The sequence below is a fragment of the Hippichthys cyanospilos genome, chromosome 7 (genome assembly GCF_059441005.1).
Source record: "Hippichthys cyanospilos isolate Australia breed blue-spotted pipefish chromosome 7, RoL_Hcya_1.0, whole genome shotgun sequence".
Lineage (NCBI taxonomy): Eukaryota > Metazoa > Chordata > Actinopteri > Syngnathiformes > Syngnathidae > Hippichthys > Hippichthys cyanospilos.
In genome coordinates this window covers 3,649,225-3,672,118 of record NC_142375.1, presented here as the reverse complement: position 1 = coordinate 3,672,118, position 22,894 = coordinate 3,649,225, and the positions used below count along the sequence as shown (strand labels likewise).

General features: G+C 50.6%; 1 protein-coding gene across 1 annotated transcript; it reads left to right on the top strand.

Annotated features, from left to right (window-relative positions):
- The first annotated feature begins 120 nt into the window (after positions 1-120).
- On the top strand, positions 121-19,469 carry LOC148420714 (spectrin beta chain, non-erythrocytic 1-like). The gene is made up of 36 exons (XM_088418917.1): positions 121-237; positions 1,338-1,501; positions 1,730-1,881; positions 1,948-2,121; positions 2,564-2,655; positions 2,744-2,824; positions 2,894-3,009; positions 3,853-3,965; positions 4,122-4,309; positions 4,455-4,572; positions 4,692-4,850; positions 4,926-5,228; positions 5,361-5,514; positions 5,590-6,460; positions 6,538-6,678; positions 6,744-7,500; positions 7,582-7,784; positions 7,858-7,948; positions 8,062-8,208; positions 8,289-8,552; positions 8,620-8,844; positions 8,914-9,003; positions 10,471-10,734; positions 10,951-11,081; positions 11,211-11,415; positions 11,837-12,211; positions 13,879-14,123; positions 14,508-14,646; positions 15,250-15,334; positions 15,396-15,592; positions 16,411-16,508; positions 16,576-16,609; positions 17,116-17,330; positions 17,407-17,580; positions 17,656-17,698; positions 18,093-19,469. Exons 2-36 carry the CDS (start codon positions 1,366-1,368, stop codon positions 18,282-18,284), a joined length of 6,972 nt encoding a protein of 2,323 aa, XP_088275043.1. The 5' UTR covers positions 121-237; positions 1,338-1,365; the 3' UTR covers positions 18,285-19,469.
- Positions 19,470-22,894: the final 3,425 nt, after the last annotated feature.

Below are 22,894 nucleotides of genomic sequence, written 5' to 3'. Positions count from 1 at the left end.
TGATCGGAACCCCTAATGCAGAGACGCCTCTGTTATTTGTTTTTGAACTGACGTCACGCAGCCCACTCCAGCCTTCTGCCATCGGAGCGCGCGCACCTGGCGGGCGGAGAGGAGAGGAGAAGGGGCGCGGCCAACCGCGTCATCCCCTGCAGCGGCATCTTCATCCTCGTCTTCCTCCCCGCGCCCCCCGCAGTCGGCTTCTCTCTCCTCCGTTGTCTCCATCCTCCAGCTCATCAGGTGAGCTTCTGCGGTTCGGGTACCTTTCGTCCGCCGACCCGCATCCGTCAGCTTCCGAGAAAAAAAGCGAGTTATGAGGCGCGAGTTGGTCTCGACGGGTGACGTCAGCTCGAGAACAAGAGCCGGCGGCAGTCGTTCGCGCTAGCCCGCACGTGCACGGACGATCCGCTGCGGCAGCAGGCGAGAGCCCTCGGCCTTTCTGTCTGAGCTTTCTTGTCAAACTTGAAAAGATGTTGAGAGGCTTGCGGATTGGCGCGCACCTTTACACCTTTGGCAACGCGAGCTCATTGGAGCTTGCTTCCCGCGCTAACGGGCCGCCGCCGCCATGTTCGTTTCGCCCTAATGACGGTGACGTTTGTTTGTTTTCCGGATAGTTATGCTGGGAAGTGCTGGATCGATGCAAGTCGGCTGTGAGTGCTTTAATGGCCGGGCAATTAGCCCGGCGGAATGGATGCGCTTCCCGCATTATAGCGCTCGTCAGCGGCCAATCAACGTCCATCAGCGCATTGCTAGACGCCAACTCAAACGACAGCGCAAAGACCGCGCCGAATAGTCCAGGCCCATTTATGGCCGCAGCCAAAAAACACGATCCGTTTTTACCTTTCAAATTCATCTCCTGTATGTCTATTGTTTTGGTTTGTTTGACTTTTCCGTTTGTTTTTTCATATAGTTGATTTTGATGGTTCCTTTTTCATTGTGATACTGGATGTCTTCGTTTTTTTTGGTGTATAAAATGTGTTTTTGTCTCCAAAGATATGTTTTAAGGCTGTAAAGCCTCTGACTGAAATATTTTTAAAGGCAGGCACTAACATCTCACGTTTCACTGTTGAAATGCCCAAGTAGAAGGTAGAAGGTAAAAAAAAAAAAAAAAACAATTCAGCAAAAGAGCAGGCCGCAACAGGTGAAGCGCGTCTAGTCTGGGAGCGCCGTGCATTCGGATAGGCAAGCGGCTAACGGGCTAATTGCAGTTTTCGCTCAACGAACTGCGGACGGAGCGGCCGCCGACCGCAAACAGTCGCGAGTAGCGGCGCGGCATTCGTGCACAGCCCCATCCCGCTCGCAGGAAAGAATTGACCGCGGGCCCCTCGCCGTCTGCGCAGGCAGCGGTCGGCCCCAGGAGTCCCGGCCATGGCCGGCGTAACGGCGCTGGAGCACTACTGCGGCGAGCTTGCCGACGGACCCGTCAAACGCCGGGACGATGACTGGGACAACGAGAACAGCTCAGCTCGACTCTTCGAGCGCTCGCGCATTCGAGCGCTGGCTGGTAGGTAGATTCGCGAGTTTCAGCCCGAGCCCAGAGCCACAGAGCCCAGTGCTACTGAGATGATGAACAAAACACAGGCAGAACAAAACGCATTTCTCATTCGCATGAAGTCATTTTGACGAAGTATTCATCAAGTCCAAAGTTATCGCCAGTACCGATAGCTTGAAAGAAGACCATACCCATACTTGGTGCTGGCATTTGCGGTTGTGTGCGCATCTTTCTTCCTAGACGAGCGTGAATCCGTGCAGAAGAAGACGTTCACCAAGTGGGTCAATTCTCACCTTTCCCGAGTGTCCTGTCGGATTTCGGACCTTTACACAGACCTGCGAGATGGACGGATGCTGATCCGCCTGCTGGAAGTTCTGTCAGGGGAGAAACTGGTAAGGCGCACTCACTTGTGTGGGTACCAAAAAGCGGGGCTTGAGCAAGTGCATGCTGTGGTTCAGCCCAAGCCCACCAAAGGTCGCATGCGCATCCACTGCCTGGAGAATGTGGACAAGGCGCTGCAGTTCCTCAAGGAGCAGCGCGTGCATCTGGAGAATATGGGTTCTCACGACATCGTGGACGGGAGCCACCGCCTCACGCTAGGCCTCATCTGGACCATCATCCTGCGCTTCCAGGTCAGCGCCGCTTTCTGTCTCCGAAGCGCCACGTCTGGCGCTGGGCATCGCGGGAGCGCTCGCCCCTTGGCGCAAGCTGCAGCCCTTTGCAAAATCTCCAGAGATGGGAAAAATCTGATCCAGTAGGTCAAAACCCTGGCCACAGTTTGGCTTTGGGCCAGATGTGCTTTCACTTATAAGGTAAGTTAACCAGCACATTTGACTGCAAGTTCATCAGAAGCACCTGTGGCTAAAGTCAAACAATGGCACCTGGATTTCACATCTCTGCAAATGTCCCATTGGGAGACAAATAAAATATGCCCTGAAAGAGTGCGTTTGGACCGTTTGGTATGGATCAAGGTCTCGAACCGCTAAACAAATCCGGGTGCGAGAAGCAGATTGAGATTTAGAGCAGCAGGTTGACTGCAGCGCGTCAAGTGCAATGACGGCATCGTCCCTTCAGATCCAGGACATCAGCGTGGAGACGGAAGACAACAAAGAGAGAAAGTCGGCCAAAGACGCTTTGCTCCTCTGGTGCCAGATGAAGACGGCTGGGTGATTATGGACCTCCTTCTTGATCTGGTGGCCTCTCATCCACTCGGGCTGGGCCAGCCCTTCTCTAATCTTTCCGTGTTCCCTTCAGGTATTCCGATGTCAACATCCGCAACTTCACCACCAGCTGGAGGGACGGCATGGCCTTGAACGCACTCATACACAAGCACAGGTTACCTCCTCTTTGCCGCCGCCACCACTGTTACCCTTCGTGCGCCTGATGTGTCTGTGCTCCTTTCAGGCCAGATTTGATCGACTTTGACAAGCTGAAGAAGTCCAATGTCCACCACAACCTACAGAATGCATTTGACATGGCAGAACTGCACCTGGGCCTCACGCAGCTGCTGGACCCCGAAGGTGATGCGCAAACCTTGTCGAACAAAGTCCTTTTGCCAGCTACTCTTGGCGGTCCTGTACCGTTGGATACAGCACGGGAAACTCCAGGGGCCTCACGTGTGAATTGTGGCGTATGCTCAAATCTGCAAAAAATCCATGAACGCATGAATCTCTACGTGCCTAAGACTCCAAGCACATTGCGTTTGCGGAACAGACCCTAGACGCACACCGCCGTACCGGGGATAATCACTCTGCGTCACCAGGTAAACGGCTAGATTGTCCCAAAGAGACGCTGCTAAGCCAAGGCGAGCCCTGAAAAAAAATCCTTTGTGAGGGGGAGCACCCGGTTCAATCGAGCGCTCTATCCACACGGCGATCTTTCCCGATGGTGGCATCCCTCTGACATGGCATTTCTCACACGCGCCTACTTGCTGGGAACATTTCATGTTTTAGTTCCTCTTGAATTCAACATTAACCAGAACGGGCCAAGCATCATTGTAATACTTGCTCCCAACCATGTGGTCCTGATTGTTCATTATATATTTTTTTTCTTTGGTATCTCCCGGCGTCATGGCATCTTCACACTGGACAGTTATTGCTTAATATGGCACAATGTATTATTTTTGGCACGCAACCTGTTGATCCCAGATGCGGGCTCCTCGCGGTTGCAATCCTTTCTGGAGGTTTCTTATCTTTCCCAGATGGGCTTTTTGAGTTTTTACTTGCTTTTCTGGGAGCTTTGTTCAAGGGATGCCATTGTGTATTTGTGATGTTCTGTGTCCTGTGTTCTCTTCACCCGTGAAGCCCTTTGAGACTGTGCTGATTCCGGGCACTACAAATAAACTTGACATGTTTGGTATTCAGACATCAGCGTGGATTTTCCGGACGAGAAGTCAGTCATCACCTACGTGGTGACCTTCTACCACTATTTCTCCAAGATGAAGGCGCTCAAGGTGGAGGGAAAGCGCATTGGGAAGGTCAGCTCCAAAACCGGCTTAAATATGGACCGACGACATCTTTATCTAACAACTTGAGAAATTTGCAAAAAGTCAATTGATGCGAGATTTCCCGACAATCTGCAGCGTCCCCGCTGAAACAAAAAGTCAATTGATGCGAGATTTCCCGACCCACAGGTTTTAGATCGTGCGGTGGAGACAGAGAAGATGGTGGACAAGTACGAGTCGTTGGCTTCCGACCTGCTGGAGTGGATCCAGCAGACCGTCGTCATCCTCAACAACAGGAAGTTTGCCAATTCGCTGGTGGGCGTCCAGCAGCAGCTTCAAGCCTTCAACACCTACAGGACGGTGGAGAAACCCCCAAAGTCAGCGACCACCTCCATTCGAACTCCTCTCCTACCCCACCTCCTTCTCTCTGACTCCACCTCCTCCACTCGGACTCCACCTCTTGCTTCCCGACTGCTGTTTTTGTTCTGTTCTAACAGCTGTTCTTCTGGTCTACTTGTTCAGGTTCACGGAGAAGGGTAACTTGGAGGTTCTTCTCTTCACCATACAGAGCAAGATGAGGGCCAACAACCAGAAGGTCTACATACCTCGAGAGGGAAAACTCATCTCGGACATCAACAAGGTCAGCGGCGAGGTCGTGCGGGCTCAGATCTGGAGCTTTGGGCCAACTTCCGGGACATGCAGCCGGTTCACAAGTGTCCCGGCTTATGTTGAGCTCGTCTCGATGGTTTTGACCCACAGGCGTGGGAGTATCTGGAGAAGGCTGAGCACGAAAGAGAGCTGGCTCTGCGGACCGAGCTCATCCGGCAGGAGAAGCTGGAGCAGCTAGCCAGACGCCTGGATCGGAAGGCGGCCATGAGGGAGACCTGGCTCAGTGAGAACCAGAGACTGGTCTCCCAGGTGGGAGGAACGAGGCCATGGCCACTCGCCGACATCTGTCCACCTCTCCCTGATTCCCACCCTCCTCGCGTACAGGACAACTTTGGCTTTGACCTTCAGGCCGTGGAGGCGGCCACCAAGAAGCATGAGGCCATCGAGACAGACATCGCCGCATACGAAGAGCGCGTCCAGGCCGTCGTGGTGGTGGCCAAAGAACTGGAAGTGGAGCGCTACCATGACATCAAACGCGTCTTGGCCCGAAAGGACAATGTCATCCATCTGTGGGAGTACCTGTTGGAGCTGCTCAAGGCCCGGAGGCAGCGACTGGAGATCAACCTGGGCCTGCAGAGAGTCTTCCAGGAGATGCTCCACATAATGGACTGGATGGACGAGATGAAGGTTTCTTCACGTTCTTCATCCTCTGACATCACCCCGCATGAGCTTTCAGCTTTGAAGATACATTGCACCTCAGGGCAATGGTCTGGTGGTAGAACAACATCTTCTGATCAGGCTTTTCCATTTGTTCCCCAGATGCTGCTTTTGTCTCAAGATCACGGCAAGCATCTGCTGGAGGTGGAAGACCTTCTGCAGAAACACGCTCTGGTGGAGGCGGACATCGCCATCCAGGCAGACAGGGTGAAGGCAGTCAGCACCAACGCTTGCAAGTTCTCCGCTAGCGACAATGGTGAGAACATTTAGTTGGATGTAGGGTCAAAATGAAAAGGTTTCGCGCATGCTCACCATGTACCTGTCTGGGAAGGCTACAAGCCCTGTGACCCTCAGGTCATTCAGGACCGGGTGGCCCATTTGGACCTCTGCTACAATGAGCTGACTCAGCTGGCCGCCAAGCGCCGGGCCCGGCTGGAGGAGTCACGCCGCCTTTGGAAGTTCTTCTGGGAGATGGCCCAGGAGGAGGGCTGGATCCGGGAAAAGGAGCAGATCCTGTCATCCTCCGAGTACGGCAAAGACCTGACGGGCGTCCTGCGTCTACTCAGTGAGCAGCGAGCCCTGGAGGATGAAATGAGCGGTCGTGGCGGACACCTGCAACACACCATTGCCGAAGGCCAGAACATGGTGCGGGCGGACCACTTTGGCGCCGCCGAGATCCAGGAGCGCATCCGCCACCTCCAAGCTCAGTGGGGGGCACTGGAGCAGCTGGCGTCGCTCAGGAAGAAGAAGCTGCAAGACGCTCTGGCTCTGCACCAGTTTCAGGCCGATGCCGCTGACGCCGATGCCTGGACCCTGGATGCCTTACGCGTGGCCTCCGGTGGAGACATGGGTCACGATGAGTTCTCCACGCAGGCCTTGGTCAAGAAGCACAAAGACGCAGCGACGGCGGTGGCCAGCTACCGGCCTGTCATAGAGCTGCTGCGTGAGCAGGCCTGCTCCCTTCCCAGAGAGGAGGGGGAGTCAGATGAGCTGCGACGGCGTCTGGCCGGCATCGAGGAACGCTTCAGGGAAGTGTCGGAGCTCACCAAGCTGAGGAAACAGTCGTTGCAGGACACGGTGGCCCGCTATAAGATCTTCAGCGAGGTGGCAGCCTGCCAGGGCTGGATGGACGAGAAGGAACAGTGGTTCAACAGCACGGAGATCCCTGACAAACTAGAGGATCTGGAGGTGGTGCAACACAGGTAAGCACGCCCCCGGTGCTCACCAAGAGCACGTCTGCTCTCTCGGTTGGCATCAAGCAACTTTGTGTCCTTGGTAGATTTGATAGTTTTGAAACGGAGATGAACAGTCAAGCCTCCCGCGTCGCAGCGGTCAACCAGATTGCCCGTCAGCTGCTCCACAATGCTCCCCCTGGTGAGGAAGACAGTATCAGGACCCGGCAGGACAAACTCAACAACAGGTACAACTACCTGTGATGGTGCTGGAAATGGGTTGGCCGATTCTACTGCATTTGTCTGCCACCAGGTGGAGCCAGTTCCGTGATCTGGTGGACCAGAAGAAGGAATCCCTGAGTTCTGCGCTGGGTGTCCAGAATTACTTCCTGGACTGTAACGAAACCACGTCTTGGATCAAAGAGAAGACCAAGATGATCGAATCTACCCAAGAGTTGGGCAATGATCTGGCCGGGGTCATGGCCCTGCAGCGCAAAGTCAGCGGGATGGAGCGGGACCTGGCCGCCATCGAGCGGAAACTCGGAGATCTGCAGGGCCAAGCCCAGCGGCTGGCGGACGTGCACGCGGACCAGGCCGGGGCCATCACGGGCCGCCTGGCCGAGATCGGTGCCGTCTGGGAGGAACTAAAGAAGACTTTGAAGCATCGCGAGGAATCTCTAGGCGAGGCCCGCAAGCTGCAGGGGTTTCTACGAGAGCTGGACGACTTCCAGTCCTGGCTTTCCCGCACCCAGACTGCCATTGCCTCAGAGGACATGCCCAACACGCTGGCCGAGGCAGAGAAGCTGATGGGTCAACATCAGGGCATCCGTGATGAGATCCACAACTATGAGGAGGATTACCAAAAGATGCGGGCAACGGGTGAGAAAGTGACGCTGGGTCACACGGACGCTCAGTACATGTTCCTGCGACAGAGGCTTCAGGCGCTTGACGTGGGCTGGAGCGAGCTGCACAAAATGTGGGAGAACCGCCAGAACCTGCTGTCCCAGTCGCATGCGTATCAGATGTTTCTCAGGGATGGCAGGCAGGCCGAAGCCTTCCTCAGCAACCAGGTGAGATACTTTCTGCACCAGTTGGCCGAGAAGCCAACAATGACGATTGTAGACAGTCCTTTGATCTGCAATATTCCGTAGGAGTACACCCTGGCTCACACTGAGATGCCCACAACCCTGGATGGGGCAGAGGCCGCTGTTAGGAAGCAGGAAGACTTCATGACCACCATGGATGCCAACGAGGACAAGATCAACAACGTGGTGGAGACCGGCAGGCGGCTGGCCAGTCACGGCAACATCAACGGCCAGCGCATCCTGGAGAGAGTTGCTTCCATCGACGACAGGTCAGCTTTAGCTTTCCGTTAGCACGCCTTTCACACTCAAGGGCTCCACTCCACGTCACGTCGGCGCTTCTAGGCATAAGAAGAACAGGGAGGCTGCAGTGGAGCTTCTCATCAAGTTGAAGGACAACCGAGAGCTACGGAAGTTCCTGCAGGACTGCCGGGAGGTTAGTCCATTCGTTCGTCCATCCGTCCCACCGAGCGCCGACGCCTCACACGCTACCGTTGTAGGCCTCGTTTGCGCAAGTGAGGTTTTTGACCACTCTGTGCCTCATCTAAGCTGACGTTGTGGATCAACGAGAAGATGCTGACGGCTCAGGACATGACCTACGACGAGGCTCGGAACCTGCACAGCAAGTGGCTAAAGCACCAGGCCTTCATGGCCGAACTGCAGTCCAACAAGGAATGGTTGGAAAAGATCCACAAGGTACCAACACGTTTCTTCTTGGGCAGAACGTCGGTTGGAAAAGACAAAACGCGGCCAGCCATTTCCACCCTTCGCGTTAGGACGGCACGCTGCTGATGTCGGAGAAGGCGGAGACGGAGGCGGCTGTAACGGAAAAGCTGACAGAGCTGCGCAAGATGTGGGCCGAGCTAGAGTCCACCACACAGAAAAAAGCGCAGTGTCTGTTTGACGCCAACAAGGCGGAGCTCTTCACACAGAGCTGCGCAGACCTGGACCGGTGGCTGGCCGGGCTGGAGGCTCAGATCCGGTCCGACGACTTTGGGAAGGACCTCACATCTGTCAACATCCTGCTGAAGAAGCAACAGGTAGTGGACCGGCTGCGGTGCGGCGACGCGTCTAGCACCAGTTTGACAAGCAGTGGCGTCTGCGCAGATGCTGGAAAACCAGGTGGAGGTGCGCCAACGCGAGGTGCTAGAGCTGCAGACTCACGTCCAGGCGCTGGGTCAGGAAGTGAAGGATGCCGACCGGGCCGAAGGACGCCAGCGGCTGGTGGAGAAGAAGTTTCAAGAGCTGCTAGAGCCCTTGCGCCACCGCAGGGACTTCCTGGCGGCATCCAGAGAAGTCCACCAGTTCAATCGTGATGTCGAGGACGAGATCGTGAGTCCCGGGCATGACCTTGTTGTGAGGATGACGACCAGATCTTCAATGTGTCTTCCTGTCCTTCAGCTTTGGGTCAAAGAGAGGATGCCGCTCGCCTCGTCCAACGACCACGGACACAACCTGCAGAGCGTCCAACTGCTCATCAAGAAGAACCAGGTGAGGAACCTCATTCACATCATTTTCTCTTCGATTTGCATACCGATACATGTCACATTACTTCCAGGTATGGAATAATACAGTGTGAATGCATTGAACTCAGATACCACATTGATACATGTTTACATTGAATATGGAATAATACGTTAATGCTTGAATGATATAATTGTGCACACTAGGTCAACGAAAGAGTGTGAGTTGAGTTGGTCGAGTGGGTTGCCTGCAGGGATTTTTAACGTCCAGCAGGTGTCAGTATTTGATGACCCAATAGCAACACAGTATCAACACAATGTGTCAGTGTGCCTACAAGCTCCATAAAGCCTCATCACGTTTACGCGAAGCATGATTGAGAGCGAGTTAGCGTCGACAGGACAATGCTGCCCTGAGAGTGGTGACGCATTGCTGAGCAACATTAAAGGCTGTGTGCCATATTTGATGTGACAGATCTGCCCGTCAACTAGCGTACATTTGCGAAACGTTTTGGCAGCAAAATGGCATAGGAGATATTTTATTAAATCAGAGGGTCGCACAAGTTTACAGGAGCTTGCAAAATACAGTCCCAAGTTGAGCAGCTGGCCGTGAGGTAAATTGTGAAGCCAATCAAATTCGGACGTTGCGGTGGTGGAGGAGCGTCTTTCCTCGGAAGTAGAACCTTGCCCTTCTCCTTTCCTTTCCAAAGCTAATCAGTGGATCCAAGGGTGATCAGCCACCTGGAGACTTGTGTTAGTATTAGCATGCTGCTGGCCCACCTGGCCAGGTATGCGCCTTGTACTGTACTGGACTTTTTTCAAAACAAAATATCTGACTCAGTCCTAAAGTTTTTGTTTGAAGGTTCATCGTCCAAAAAAATAATAATAAAATAAATAATAAAATAGAGGGCCATTTTTCTTGCCAGTGTTACCAAATAGGCTTGCTGGCTGTGAAGGAAATCATATATTAGGTTGTTAGCATTATGTGCTTATTTCTTGTCTAGAATAGTGTGCATTGCCATCCATGTACGCAGTCCTAGTTCATCTCGCCCCAGTCCTTAGATAAAGCTGTTGACACAGGAAAGTGTGAGCTGGGACCTTGGCCCAGCTGTTGGTGGCGCCCGACTGGCTCCTTTTGTTATGTCTTGAGATGTGCAATGCTTTGCTGAATGAATAAAAACCAGGCAGGGACGCTTGAACGGTGGATTGGTGCCGGCAACGCATGAGTTTGTTCGCCAAGCTTTTTCCCTGTGCCATGGTATAGAAAAGTCAATCTTGGCTGGTCTGAGTTACTCTTTTTGCTGCTTAGCAGCTAGGCTTGTCCTAGTCTTCTTTTAGAGATTTCTCTGACACTGGCCCCACTTAGGACTCTAGACCACAGTTGACACAGTTGACTCAACCTGACTGGCCTCAGAAGTCAAAGTTAAGACGTGAGACGTGCTGGGTGTTCCTGCGGACGGCTGCCACCTGACGCGTTCTGTCCCACCTCCTCTTCCAGACGCTCCAGAAGGAGATCCAAGGCCACCGGCCACGCGTCGACGACATCCTGGAGCGCGGCCACAGTCTCCCAAAAGACGGCGACTCGGCTCGCCGGGTGTCCGACCTCAAGCTTCTGTGGCGGCAGCTGACGGAGGAGGCGGAGCTTCGCCGGGGCCGTCTGGAGGAGGCCCACGCGGCGCAGCGCTTCTACTTTGACGCCGCTGAGGCCGAGGCCTGGATGAGTGAGCAGGAGCTCTACATGATGTCGGAGGAGAAGGCCAAGGTGTGCGCTAAGCCTCAAACGCTCATGCAATCAGCACAAAGGCCAGCTTTGCCCAATTGGGATTTGTAAGCGTTTCAGAAAAGCAGCCACACACCCACTCAATGCACTCGCTAGTCCCATGGCGTGATTTCACTCACTTTTGAAAAAATGATGTCCTTTTCATTGGGTTCTCACCTGCGGGGCGGGGAGTGACCTTTGTGGGCGTCTCTGCTTCAGGACGAGCCGAGCGCCGTCAGCATGCTGAAGAAACATCAAATTGTGGAGCAGGCGGTGGAGGACTATGCCGAGGCTGTGCACCTGCTCTCCAAGACCAGCCGCGGACTGGTTGCCGCCGGCCACCCGGAAAGGTTAGCGTCACTTAGAGTACTCAGTGAATATCATGAACGGCTACCAGGAAAGACCAAGGTCATGCGAGAAAAGGTGTTATTTGGCGAAGCGCGTGTGTAGCGGGTCCGCCACACTTTTGCCTTTGCCAGCGAGCGCATCAGCACGCGCCAGTCGCAGGTGGACAAGTTGTACGCCAGTCTGAAGGATCTGTCCGAGGAGAGGCAGGCCAAACTGGAAGAGAGACTTCGCCTCTTCCTGCTCAACCGGGACGTGGACGAGCTGGAGCAGTGGATCGCCGAGAGGGAGGTGGTGGCCGGCTCTCACGAGCTGGGCCAGGACTACGAACACGTCATGGTACGTACGACGGCCGAACAAATCCGGAACAGAATCAGAAAATCGCCTCCCTCGAGGTTTTGGGCAAGTTTGCCTTTTCAGGATGAAGCGAGAAAGCTGGCGAATGCTGCTTCTCCAAGTCTTGTTTACTGGCACCCTCTTCCAGTTCTGATTCACACTAGAGATGGCATCCTAACTCATTCAGTGCTGCATCCTAACTCATTCAGTGGCAAAGACGCACGTTCACGTCTTTAAATAATCTGGACACACAACGCCATGGACAGACTGTATTTATGCCCCTGTCAAACAATCGAGCGATCAATCAGTTTAGGGCCTTCGCGTGGGAAGGTCAAAATGGTCGGCACAGCATGATGAAAGGGCAAAGCGATGGCAGATGCTTTTGCGAGCCCTTTATTCCGGTAAGCTAACGGGCGGGCTTCAGATGTTGCAGGAGCGTTTCCGGGAGTTTGCCAGGGACACGGGCAACATCGGGCAGGAGCGCGTGGATGCCGTCAACCGGCAGGCGGATGAGCTGATCAACTCGGGCCACGGGGATGCCGCTGCGGTGGCCGAGTGGAAGGACGGGCTCAACGAGGCCTGGGCCGACCTGCTGGAGCTAATCGACACCAGGACTCAGATCCTGGCAGCCTCCTTCGAGCTGCACAAGTTCTACCACGACGCTGAGGAGGTCCTGGCCTGCGTGCTGGACAAGCGCTGCAAGCTCTCTGAGGAAGTGGGCCGGGACCGCGACGCCGTGGACTTGCTGCAGCGGGCCCACGCCGCCTTTGAGCGTGACGTCCACGCGCTGGCGGCGCAGGCAAGTGCTGGGTCTTCCGCATGTTTGCCTCCACTGTGATTGCCATTTGGACAAATAGCCCGTGTGATGCGTTCGAAAAAGTCCGCCGCCTTCCGCGTCTTTGGCCCGGACGCCGGATCAGACCGCCGTCCAAATTGAAGACTCTTGCGCGGGACGGCCAAGAGGTACCAATGGGCTTACGGCTTTTTGTGTGCCTCTGAGCGTTCCCGACCTGACGAAAAAAAATTTTCACCTGTTATTAAGCTGTACTGCTTTTCCAATGCGGTAAATCAAAAAGACATGGCAAATCCTGTCAAATAAGCAGAGACCCCTCCATCGCAACATACCGAGAGCTTGATCTTTTCACCGGGTTCGTCTGATGGAAATGGCAATTCACAGTGGCGGTCCTTGCATTTCACACCTAGGCCTTCAGTGACTGGACCTCTCATACGCATTACTGGGCTACGCACACTATTTTTCAGAGCGCTTAAACATCAATAAACCAGCAAAATGAAAAACTTTGAATAAGTAATAATAAGTTCAAATTATTTGTGCACGAAGTTTTATAAAGCCCACGAAGAGCAAGACAGCTTTGATAAGATTGTACGCTACATTACAAATGGCAATTAAAAATAAGTGTCACGTCTGGGTCACGTCATGGTGAGTTCAGTTGGGAGGAGGAAGGAACGGGACCCAAAAATGCAGTAAAACTGAGAATTATGTGGCTCAAAAAGGGAGGTTTTACCAAGGAAATGAGGCAGGACCGAACAAGAGCAAAACAGAATGGCCAAACAGGTGAACCAAATCAAACTAACGACAAGGCAGACGCGAGTGGAACGGAAACAAGAACAAAACCCCACAAACTTGCAACAACCAAACCCAACCAAACATGAATTGAATAGGAATTACATCAAATGAGAAAAACATACAAACTCGTGTCGGTCTAATTTCCATTTTGCTCTTCTTCAGCAATTGTGGGTTAAAAAAAAAAGCGTCTGTGGGTCTGGCTTCAACGTACGCTAACTCTAACGTTAGCTGATTAAGCAACATGTTTTTTTCTTTCACTACTTCCGTTCAACATGGTGGATTAATATAGCACCGCCTTCCTGCAGTGAGCATCCAATTACGACACGTTCTATGTGAGGGTTCTTGAAGGCGTTTTTATGGGTTGATTGGCTATTGCAGCTGTCTAACAAAAATATGGGCCCATACACAATATGTCATTGCACACTGCACAGAAGCCTTTATATTGGTCAAGCAATGCCCAGCGCCTCCCAGCTCTGCCTGGCGACACACGTTAACTGAATTCTAATTGGCTAAAAACTCGACACTAAAACTGCAGGACTTAGGAGTACAACCGTATGGATGTACTGTAATATGACACGAAAAGAACAAAATATGGAGAATAATTTTATGTATAAAATTAAAATAAAACTTAAAAAATAAATATATATAGTAAAAATAAATGTAAAAATGAAATAGACTTTTATTGTCGTTATTATAATTATTATAGTTTATAGTTATGATAATGTCAATTTATCTGATAATATAGGATATTAGGCAAGCCCTGACAGTCCACCACTGGCAAATCGTGATTTCTGAATAGGTCCAAAAGGTCAATAAGCCCCATTCTAAGCTGCGAGTCGGCCACGGTACGACAAGTGACCGAGTGGTATTGTGTGGGTCAGGTGCGACGGCTGCAGGAGGACGCCGGGCGCCTCCGGTCAGCCTACGCCGGTGACAAAGCCGACGACATCCAGCTGCGGGAGAGCCAAGTCCTGGGGGGGTGGAACGAGTTGCTGGATGCCTGCCAGAGCCGTAAGCTCCGGCTCCTGGACGATGCTGACAAGTTGCGCTTCTTCAACCTGGCGCGGGACCTGATGATGTGGATGGATCACGTGATCTGGATCATCCAGGCCCAGGAGAAACCTCGGTAAGATCGCTTGGTGACGACACGTTTGCTGATTTTTGAGGGGAACCGAGATTCTGCTCATTTGTGTCTTTTTTTGTTTGTTTTGTTATCCATTTGATTACACGCGGTTTGTACACTAAGCCCATCTCCCAATTTTATTTTGACCCCCTCATTTTTCATGCGTGTGTTTGTTTGGTTCGAAGCCAGTTCTTTTTGGGACAGGACCGGATGCCCTGCTCACTTCACCGTTTGCTGATTTGCACTTTACTTTGCTATTGTTCACAAATGAATACTCCATAGACAAAACAAAAAACAGTGATAAGAAAAGAAGTGCTCATCCATCCAGCAACAAGAAAGACAACATTCGTGGCAATCAAAGCTGTGAGCAAGGTTGCGTGTGTCCAGGGACGTGTCGTCGGTGGAGCTGCTGATGAACCAGCATCAGGGCGTCAAGGCGGAGGTGGACGCGCGAAATGACAAGCTGAGCATCTGCGCGGAGCTGGGCAAGGCGCTGCTGGCCAAGAAGCACTATGCCGCGCACCAAGTGAGTCCAAAATTCACAGCCTTGCTGCCGACCTCCTCCGTCGATGAATTGAATCAAACGCTGCGGGTTTATCGCAAAACAGTCTGCGCGACCTATATGATTAGGAAACTGAGTAATTATAATTGGGGGCTTGGCGACGAACGGCTCGTGGCAAAGACTCGAGTCCCATCGGTCGCAGTCCAAAGTCGTTCAAAAGACGGGATCCATTTGTGAACGTCACATGGCTAGTGAGTAACTTGTAACTTGTGATTTCCTCTGACTAAGCAAAACATAGATTGCGCAAGGTGAACACAAAAGAAGCAACAGCAAAAACACACCGGCGCAATTCAAACCATCCAACAGTACACACGGGCACTTGGCTACCGGAGGGTCAGGACCGTCTTCATATATGTCAGTACTGCCCCCTGTGAAACCGAGACGTTTGACTCGATGAGGTCATTTTGCTGTTTCGAAATTAAGGCATTGCTAAAGGCCTTTTTGGATCAGGCACGAAGCGACATTTCCGTTGGAAGACTCGGATCCGCGACCTCAAATAAGTCTTAACGTCCACGCGGAAATCGTACGGGCCAGCCACCGGATGAAATGAACCTCCGTTGTGTTCAGATCAAAGAGAAGCTGCTGGAGTTGACGGACAAAAGGAAAGAGATGATCGACAAGTGGGAGGATCGCTGGGAGTGGCTCCGGCTCGGTAAGCGGGCGATGCCGTGCGGGGCCACGTCCTCACGCCATGACGGCGGCTCCCCCCGCAGTACTGGAAGTGCAGCAGTTTTCCCGGGACGCCGGCGTGGCCGAGGCCTGGCTACTGGGTCAGGAGTCGTACCTGTCCAGCCAGGAGACGGGCCGCAGCGTTGACGAGGTGGAGAAGCTCCTCAAACGCCACGAAGCCTTCGAGAAGTCTTCCGCCACCTGGGAGGAACGATTCTCGGCGCTCGAACGCCTCACCACGGTCAGTCGCTGTCCATTTTGTTGCATCTCCATATTTGTGTGCATTGAGAAAATCGGAGCGCGTCACGCTCAAAGACCTCTAAAACTGTCTCATGCATGATGTCTTTTCTGTGCTTCATCGCTTCGTGAGCAGGAGAACTATATTTCCAGATATGAATAATCCTTGCGTGTCTACCGGGCTATTGTAAACAAAAACGGCCGAGAGTTTGCTGCCGAGATGGAGGGCCTCGTAGATGCAGAAGACTGGAACTGGATGGAGACGGATACCGACCCGAAGCGAGGGAAGAAGACTTTAGTTTAGCTCCGCCCCTTTCGGGCATCCGCCGGTCGTGGACGAGTATGTTGACGAGGGGCCAAACAGGATTTGTTTGGACGTTGTCTTCTTTGGAGTATCCTGTTGCATCGTTTGAAAAAGGACCACAGGGGATGGTTTAGCCCACGAGCACGACGATACCGCTCAATAGCTTTATTAGTCCTTTCTCTCCAACTTTTCAAATAAAGAAAACGATCGCCAGACCATCGGGTTACAGCCGCCATCTCCACAGTCGCCGGTGACTCTCTAGTTCAACCTCAAGTCAGTAGATGCTAGTTGGGAGTCGGAGAGCAGTGATTTTCCAATCCTCTTCCAATGTCAGCTCGTATGCTGCAATGTCTACTCTAAGTTTCTTTCTATCTCGAGGATAAAAAGAATGGCGGCGCCTCAAAAGACCTAGTTGCTCCAATCGCTCATTTTTGATCTCAGGACAGAAAAATAACAAAACACTGGTCAAATGACGATGGCTCTCAGATGATGGTGCGCTACTGCCTATGTCTCTGCAGATGGAGCTGTTGGAGGTGCGGCGGCAGCAGGAGGAGGAGGAGGAGCAGCAGCGTAGGAAGGCGGAGCGGCCGGCTTCTATCGCAGTTGAAACGCAAAGGTGAGTAGTGGCGCGCCACGCTGAGCGCGCTGGAGCTAACGGGCCCTCTCTTGGTTGACTCTGCCAGCAATGTCATCCGGCACAATGACCCTTCGGATCAGGTGAGCTGCCCGAGAGCAAATATTTTTTGATTTGTGGGCAAACCCATGACTGGTCGCCAGTTTATTATCGGTGCTACAGGGTGGGGGTGGGGACCAACAATGATAGTACGACATCTTCCTATACAGTGGACCCCATTGCTGGCTTGCGATAGAGACCACAAGTATGTGGTGGTCCGCTGTAGTACAGGAAGCAAGTTTATATCCCCCCCACATGCAAATTAAAGGGAGAGTGTGTAGAATTTAGTGCCATCTAGTGGTAACCCAAGAGATTTTGGAGCCGGCGCGCACTTGGCAAGCCTCCAAGCACCACACTGCGTTGGTCACGTTCTTCTGCTTGGTGCATGATGGCGGCCAAAGATGTCTGATCCCTGTTAGGCACGATGCCACCTACGTAGTGTCATTAGCAATTCCAAGAAAATGACCCATTGCCAGTATTTCCCTTTCGGACCTGGTACAAAATCGTGACGAGCGGTACGTCTCGCTCCCATTTCCAATGTGTCAATCAGAGCGGCGAGGGTGCGGTGGTCACCGGCGACGGCCCGTCGCTTGTCAACGGTCTCGCCGACAGCAGCTCCAAGGAGCACAGCCCCACCCCCTCACCGCCACCCAACAAGAAGAAGAAAAGCAGCGAGGCCAGCATGACGGTGCTGCCGGCTCGGCAGCAAGGACTCCTGCATCGGAAACACCAGTGGGAGGGCCCCGAGAAGAAAGCGTCCAACAGGTTAGCTCATAGCGTCAACCTCATCGCCGCGCCGGGCCAGGCGGGGCGGTCACACCTTTTTCCATGCCGCGGCCAGGTCGTGGCACCACGTGCTGTGCGTCGTGGCCAAACAGGAAATGGCCTTCTATAAAGATGGCAAGGCGGCGGCGCAGGGCGTGGCCTACCACAACCAGCCACGCGTCAGCCTCAAGGGCGCCGCCTGCGAAGTGGCTACCGGCTACAAGAAGAAGAAGCACGTCTTCAGGCTCAGGTCTGTTCCCCGTGTCGCCAGCGCGACGCACCCGGGCTCCGGCAGCCGGCTGACGTTTGTCCTGTGTTTTTGCAGACTTGCCGACGGAAACGAGTTTTTGTTTCAAGCCAAAGATGAAGTGAGTTTGGCCCGCTCGTTGCATGTCCCTCAACTTACTCTGAATCCCAACCCGACAAAAGGTTCGCGTTTACATAGCGGTGGGGGTTCGCTCTGCATTGGGAGGAAACCTCGAGATAGGGATCAGAATGGAGGGAGGGGTATTAGAAAGATTCTTGCCATGATCCTCGGACAAAACGTCCAGGCGGCCGCTTTTTCCCAGAAGTAAAAGATAGCAAAAAGCCAGGATAAATACCTGTATGTACCAGACACATATATTGTCTTGGAACAGTACCGAACAGTAATTCTCATGTAAAAAGGATAAAAATATAAAGGGGTGCGAGCGGTGCGTACGGCGAGGAAGCATTTTCTGGCAACATGCGCTCCAGCAGCTGGCGTCCGTCTCATCTTTGCAGGAAGAGATGAGCTCGTGGATCCAGGCCGTCCTCGCCGCCGGCTCCACTGCCAGAACGGACGCCGCCAACGGTAGCCTGGACCCGGACCTGGACTCCCTGTCGCCGCCCGCCGCCGTGACGCCGGCCGGAGAGTCCAGTCCCATCAAAACCAAAGACAAACGCTTCGGCTTGTTCGGTAAAAAGAAGCAGTGATTCGGGCCAGCGGGCCCTGCTGCTGAAGGGAAACAGGAAGTGACAAGTTAGCCTGGGTCGCATTCGGATGAAAATGGCCTTGAGGGGAATTATTTGCTCATTTCCAATTCACTATAGAGCAGTGCTTTTCAATTATATTTTGCCGAGCCCCCCCAAGGAAAGAAAAGACTTTTTGCGCCCCCCCACTTGACACTCTGACCATCTATAAAAATTGTATAAGTATGCTAAACCTGTATCCTTTTTAACAGTAACAAAAAAAAAAAGCTATATAAATCAACTTTCAACAACTGTTATTTTTAACAGAGTTTATACGGGTTACAGCTTAGCTGAAACAGAATAAAATAACCAAGTGCATCAAAGTGCCTGCACCAAAAAAACAAAAAAGGTGAAAATTCTTATTGCAATTATACTTCACATGACAAAAACAAAACCTTCTCCCTGGGGTCATTGGTGCCTCCCCAGCATCACCATCGCCCCGCCCCGCCCCGCCCCGCCCCGCCCCGCCCCGCCCCACTATTTGAGAAGCACTGCTATTAAAGGGAGTTGTCTGTTGACGATCCCTGAAGCGTTCGTTCCCTTGGCAATCGCTCATCAAAGTAAAGAGGCCTTTTTGTACACGATGGCTGACGGGCGATTAAACGAAGCGGTGATTTGGACGAAAGTGACTCCCAACACAAGTGAAACAAAAAAATAGCGAGCGAGCGAGCGAGCGAGCGAACCCACAGCTTCCTGCTTCCGGCTTGAGCAGAACATTAGCTAGGCAGAAGAATCACATGGTTTCCCTGATCGAAGATGGCCATTTGTGTTTTGCTTTACGCAATGATGGAGTTCGTGGTCGGCAAACCGGACCAAATTGTCGCTGTTATTTTTCTTCATCTGCGCCGCCAACGGCCATTTGCACCTTCTAGCATTATAGCATAGCACCGCATGGCATAGCATGCAGGGTCGGCTCCGGAGCGACACGTCGGCGTTGGAGGTTTCATATGCGACAAAGATGTCGGCCGCCGGTCACGTGTGGAATCTCTCCAGGCCCTTCTTGTACTCGACACGTATGCAAGTTAGCCGCCTTTTGTGCAATCACCCGTCCATACTTAGGAATGAGAAAGCCACCTGCTCGTCCAACACTGAAGCTTGTGTCACGTAGCAACCTGCTAACAGATGCCATTAAAAGATTTCCCACTCCAATGACGTGTCTTCTTGATTTTTCCCAGTGTCAATATTGGAAAGCCTTCACACACATGTTATTCCTCTTTTTTTACTCCGCCCGTTTTTAACGCGTTTCAACTCATTCCCAGTTCATTCCATTCACACCGTTCCAATTTCATGTTCCAATTAATCGTGGGACGACTGTTTCCATTTTTTTCCTTCCAATTTTTTTTTATTGTTCTCCCACAATTCCGTTTTCCACCCCAATAATCCCATTGATGTAACATAGGGTGATTTTACATGTCATCTTTACAGCTTTCACATTTCATATTTTTTTCATATTTTCAATATTTAGCTCGTTCGTCTCGCCTTAGAGATCATTCCAGTGATTCACCATTTTCAATATTTTCCCATAATTGCATATTTTTCACCCTATTTCATAATTCTTTTCCAATGGGAGGGCTTCCCATTCATTCTCAATGGAAGATTTAACATGTCACACTTTGAGCTTTCCCATTTCATATTCACAAAATTTAACACATTCATATCGCCTTATGGATCATTCCCATCATTCCAATAATTCATACATATTAATATTTTCTCATTATTCCATAATTTCACCTCAATGTTCCAATATTTATATCCAATGGGAGATTTACCGTTTCACATTTTGAGTTTTACCATTTCATATTGACAACATTTACCTCATTCATTTCGCCTTATGGATCATTCCAATTATTTATACATATTAATATTTCCATAATTCCATATTTTAACATTAATATTCCAATATTCATATCCAACGGGATATTTAACATTTCACATTTTGTACTTTCCCATTTCACATTAAATTTAAAAAAAAATTTTCTTTCCACTGCCATACACTTTCTTTCACCTATTATGTGTTTGCAATTTGAATACTCACACAATTTCCTCTTTTTTCAGTTTTTCCCTTGAATCTTCTACATTATTTGGCCTATTCAAACCGTTCCAACTTTGTATGTTCACATTTCTTTACAGAATCAACCCATTCAAACATTCTACATCCACCATTCAACGCCTCTCCCTTCAGCGCTTACAGCAGGGGTGTCCAAACTTTTTGCAAAGTGGGCCAGATTTGGTGTTTTAAAAATGTAGCGGGGGGGCAACCTTGGCAGGCATTCTTTACATATAACAGCAATTAATTTAAATACATTTCAGCGAGCCGTTCTGTGTTTAACATTTGCTTTTTTATTTTCATTTCAGCTATCTTAAGCATGTGTTTTGGTTCATTTGAAACATGCATATCAAAAATGTATTGACATTATTTATTGACATTGAATATTCACCTAACTTGACTTTTTTTTAACACTTTAACTTTTTTGTAACAGTTGAACAGAAGTAATTGTACTCTTAGGTGCAAATTACATTTGAAACAAAAAAAATATCTCACCATGGCAGTTTAATATTTATAGAATGTTTAAACACAATAACAGAGAAATGAACAAGTCATTGTCATATCAACAAGTGCAGGGCTCATTTAAAATATGAAATTAGTAACTATAAATGTTGATTGGATTTTTAAATAGTTTTAATTCTGGAGTGAGAACTTAAAAAAAAAAACGTTTTCAGACTTATCGTAAATGAAAAATGACTTGTCCACATGAGTGTGATGGGTGAAACTGAGATCTGGAGTGCAGGACAAAGGCCAGGTGTGGCTCTATGGCAGTACCGTAGTATGGATGCGCAAGATGTCTTGTAAGTGAGAGTCTGATAGCCGTGTCCTCACGCTGCTCTTATTTAAGTTCATCTCCGTAAATGTCTTCTCACACAAATATGTCGACCCGAACACGCTTAGCGCTTTCTTTCCAAAAGCTCGAATCTCTCGGAACTTGTGCTTATCCTGCTGTCAGTAAAATTTGGCGATTTAAAGCTGCTGGTGCTGAGCGCAGCTCACTGCGACACACTGCAGCTCAACTTTCCTCCTTTTGTTGATTGTTGCCATTTTAGAAAATTCGGGGCTCATACAGTCAATTACAGTAATCCATCGCTGTATCGCGGTTCATCTTTCACAGGTTCGCTGCTTCATGGATTTTTTACAGTGTGGATATTTTTAACAGCGCATTGTGCTCTGACTCCTGACTGGCTCAGGGGCTTTACTGTTTTCTCGAAATAAAATATTGAGGCTTTACTGTATTGGTATTTCACTTGTCAATTTATTACAAAAGGCAAGAGGATCCAAAAGCTTACTTTCGTCTTTCCTGTGTCTCTCCTGTGCTTGTGTGGCTCAGCTCAGCACGTACGTTGCAAACGTGCTAGCAAGCACATTGATGACAGCTTGGTCTCTGGGAGCCGATCACGTGACTCGTAGGCGTGCCGAGAGCAAACGCACACACCCGGTCTGTGTGCCTACATAGAGAGCAATGGAGAAATGCACAGCTTTGGAAATCTGACTTTTACCTAGATTTCTTTTCTAATAAATTGACATTTCAAGTGTATTGTTATGATATAAGAGGCTTCATATTAATTGGATGACCGGGCATATCCGTTTATAAAAATCTTCTTGCTCAGAAAAAGAAAGAGCTCTAAAACTGCTCAAAACAATGTGCAGGTTCAGGACGAAGAGGCATAGCTGGGACTGTGAAATACGCGAGTGACAATGTTTCCAACTTTGTATTACTATATTAAAATGAGTGTTTTAAACAAATTTGGGGCTTTAAAACAGGTTTTGATTTATTCTACAGTTTAGTATTGCATTGTAAAATAATAAAAAAAATAAAGCTGGCTACTCCACGGATTTCACTTTGCGCGTGTTAATTTTGGAACGTAACCCCCGCGAGAAACGAGGGATTACTGTACTCATACACTAATTTGCCGTTCCTAATTGAGCCTATAGATGGCAGCATTTAGCACACGCAGGTTAACAGCGCTGCTGACCAATGCATTAATTCTCCATGTGGGCCAGACGTTATTGATTTTATGAAGGAGGCTGCGGGCCGGATGGAAATTGATCACGGGACGCATTTGGCCCCCGGGCCAGACTTTGGACATTGGGGCTTACACCTTCAGGCACAATTTCTTCAGGAATTGCACATTTTCTAGTTTATTATATTAATCAGTCTGATGTATATTTTGACTTTTACAACGTGCAACTGAGTTATTTACATGTTTACGTTTGTATATTCAGTAATTGTTTTTATACTCAAGTGAATTGATCGTATAATCTCGTGATGTTTGGGAGATGTGCACTTGCTTCACTTTTCTTTGCGCACTGCCGGGTTTTGACTGGTCGAGACATTGAGGAGAAATCACTAACAAGCAGAATTTAAGATTTATGAATAGACTAAAAGGGCACAAAACGTTAACCCCCTCACAAGCGGCAGCAGCCATTTAAACGGAAAAAAGACAAATACACTGAGCTGGTAATTGAGTGTCGAGAAGCGAGGTGGACAGAAGAGGCGGAAAGGGGCAAGCTTCTGGCTGTG

What these genes read in the sequence shown, in the direction of transcription:
- LOC148420714 (XM_088418917.1), top strand. Translation starts at nt 1,366, where the DNA reads ATGGCCGGCGTAACGGCGCTGGAGCACTACTGCGGCGAGCTTGCCGAC. An exon ending in TGCTCATCAAGAAGAACCAG is followed by an intron (nt 9,004 to 10,470) that starts GTGAGGAACCTC and finishes CTCCTCTTCCAG; the next exon opens with ACGCTCCAGAAGGAGATCCA. An exon ending in AGGACTACGAACACGTCATG is followed by an intron (nt 11,416 to 11,836) that starts GTACGTACGACG and finishes GGCGGGCTTCAG; the next exon opens with ATGTTGCAGGAGCGTTTCCG.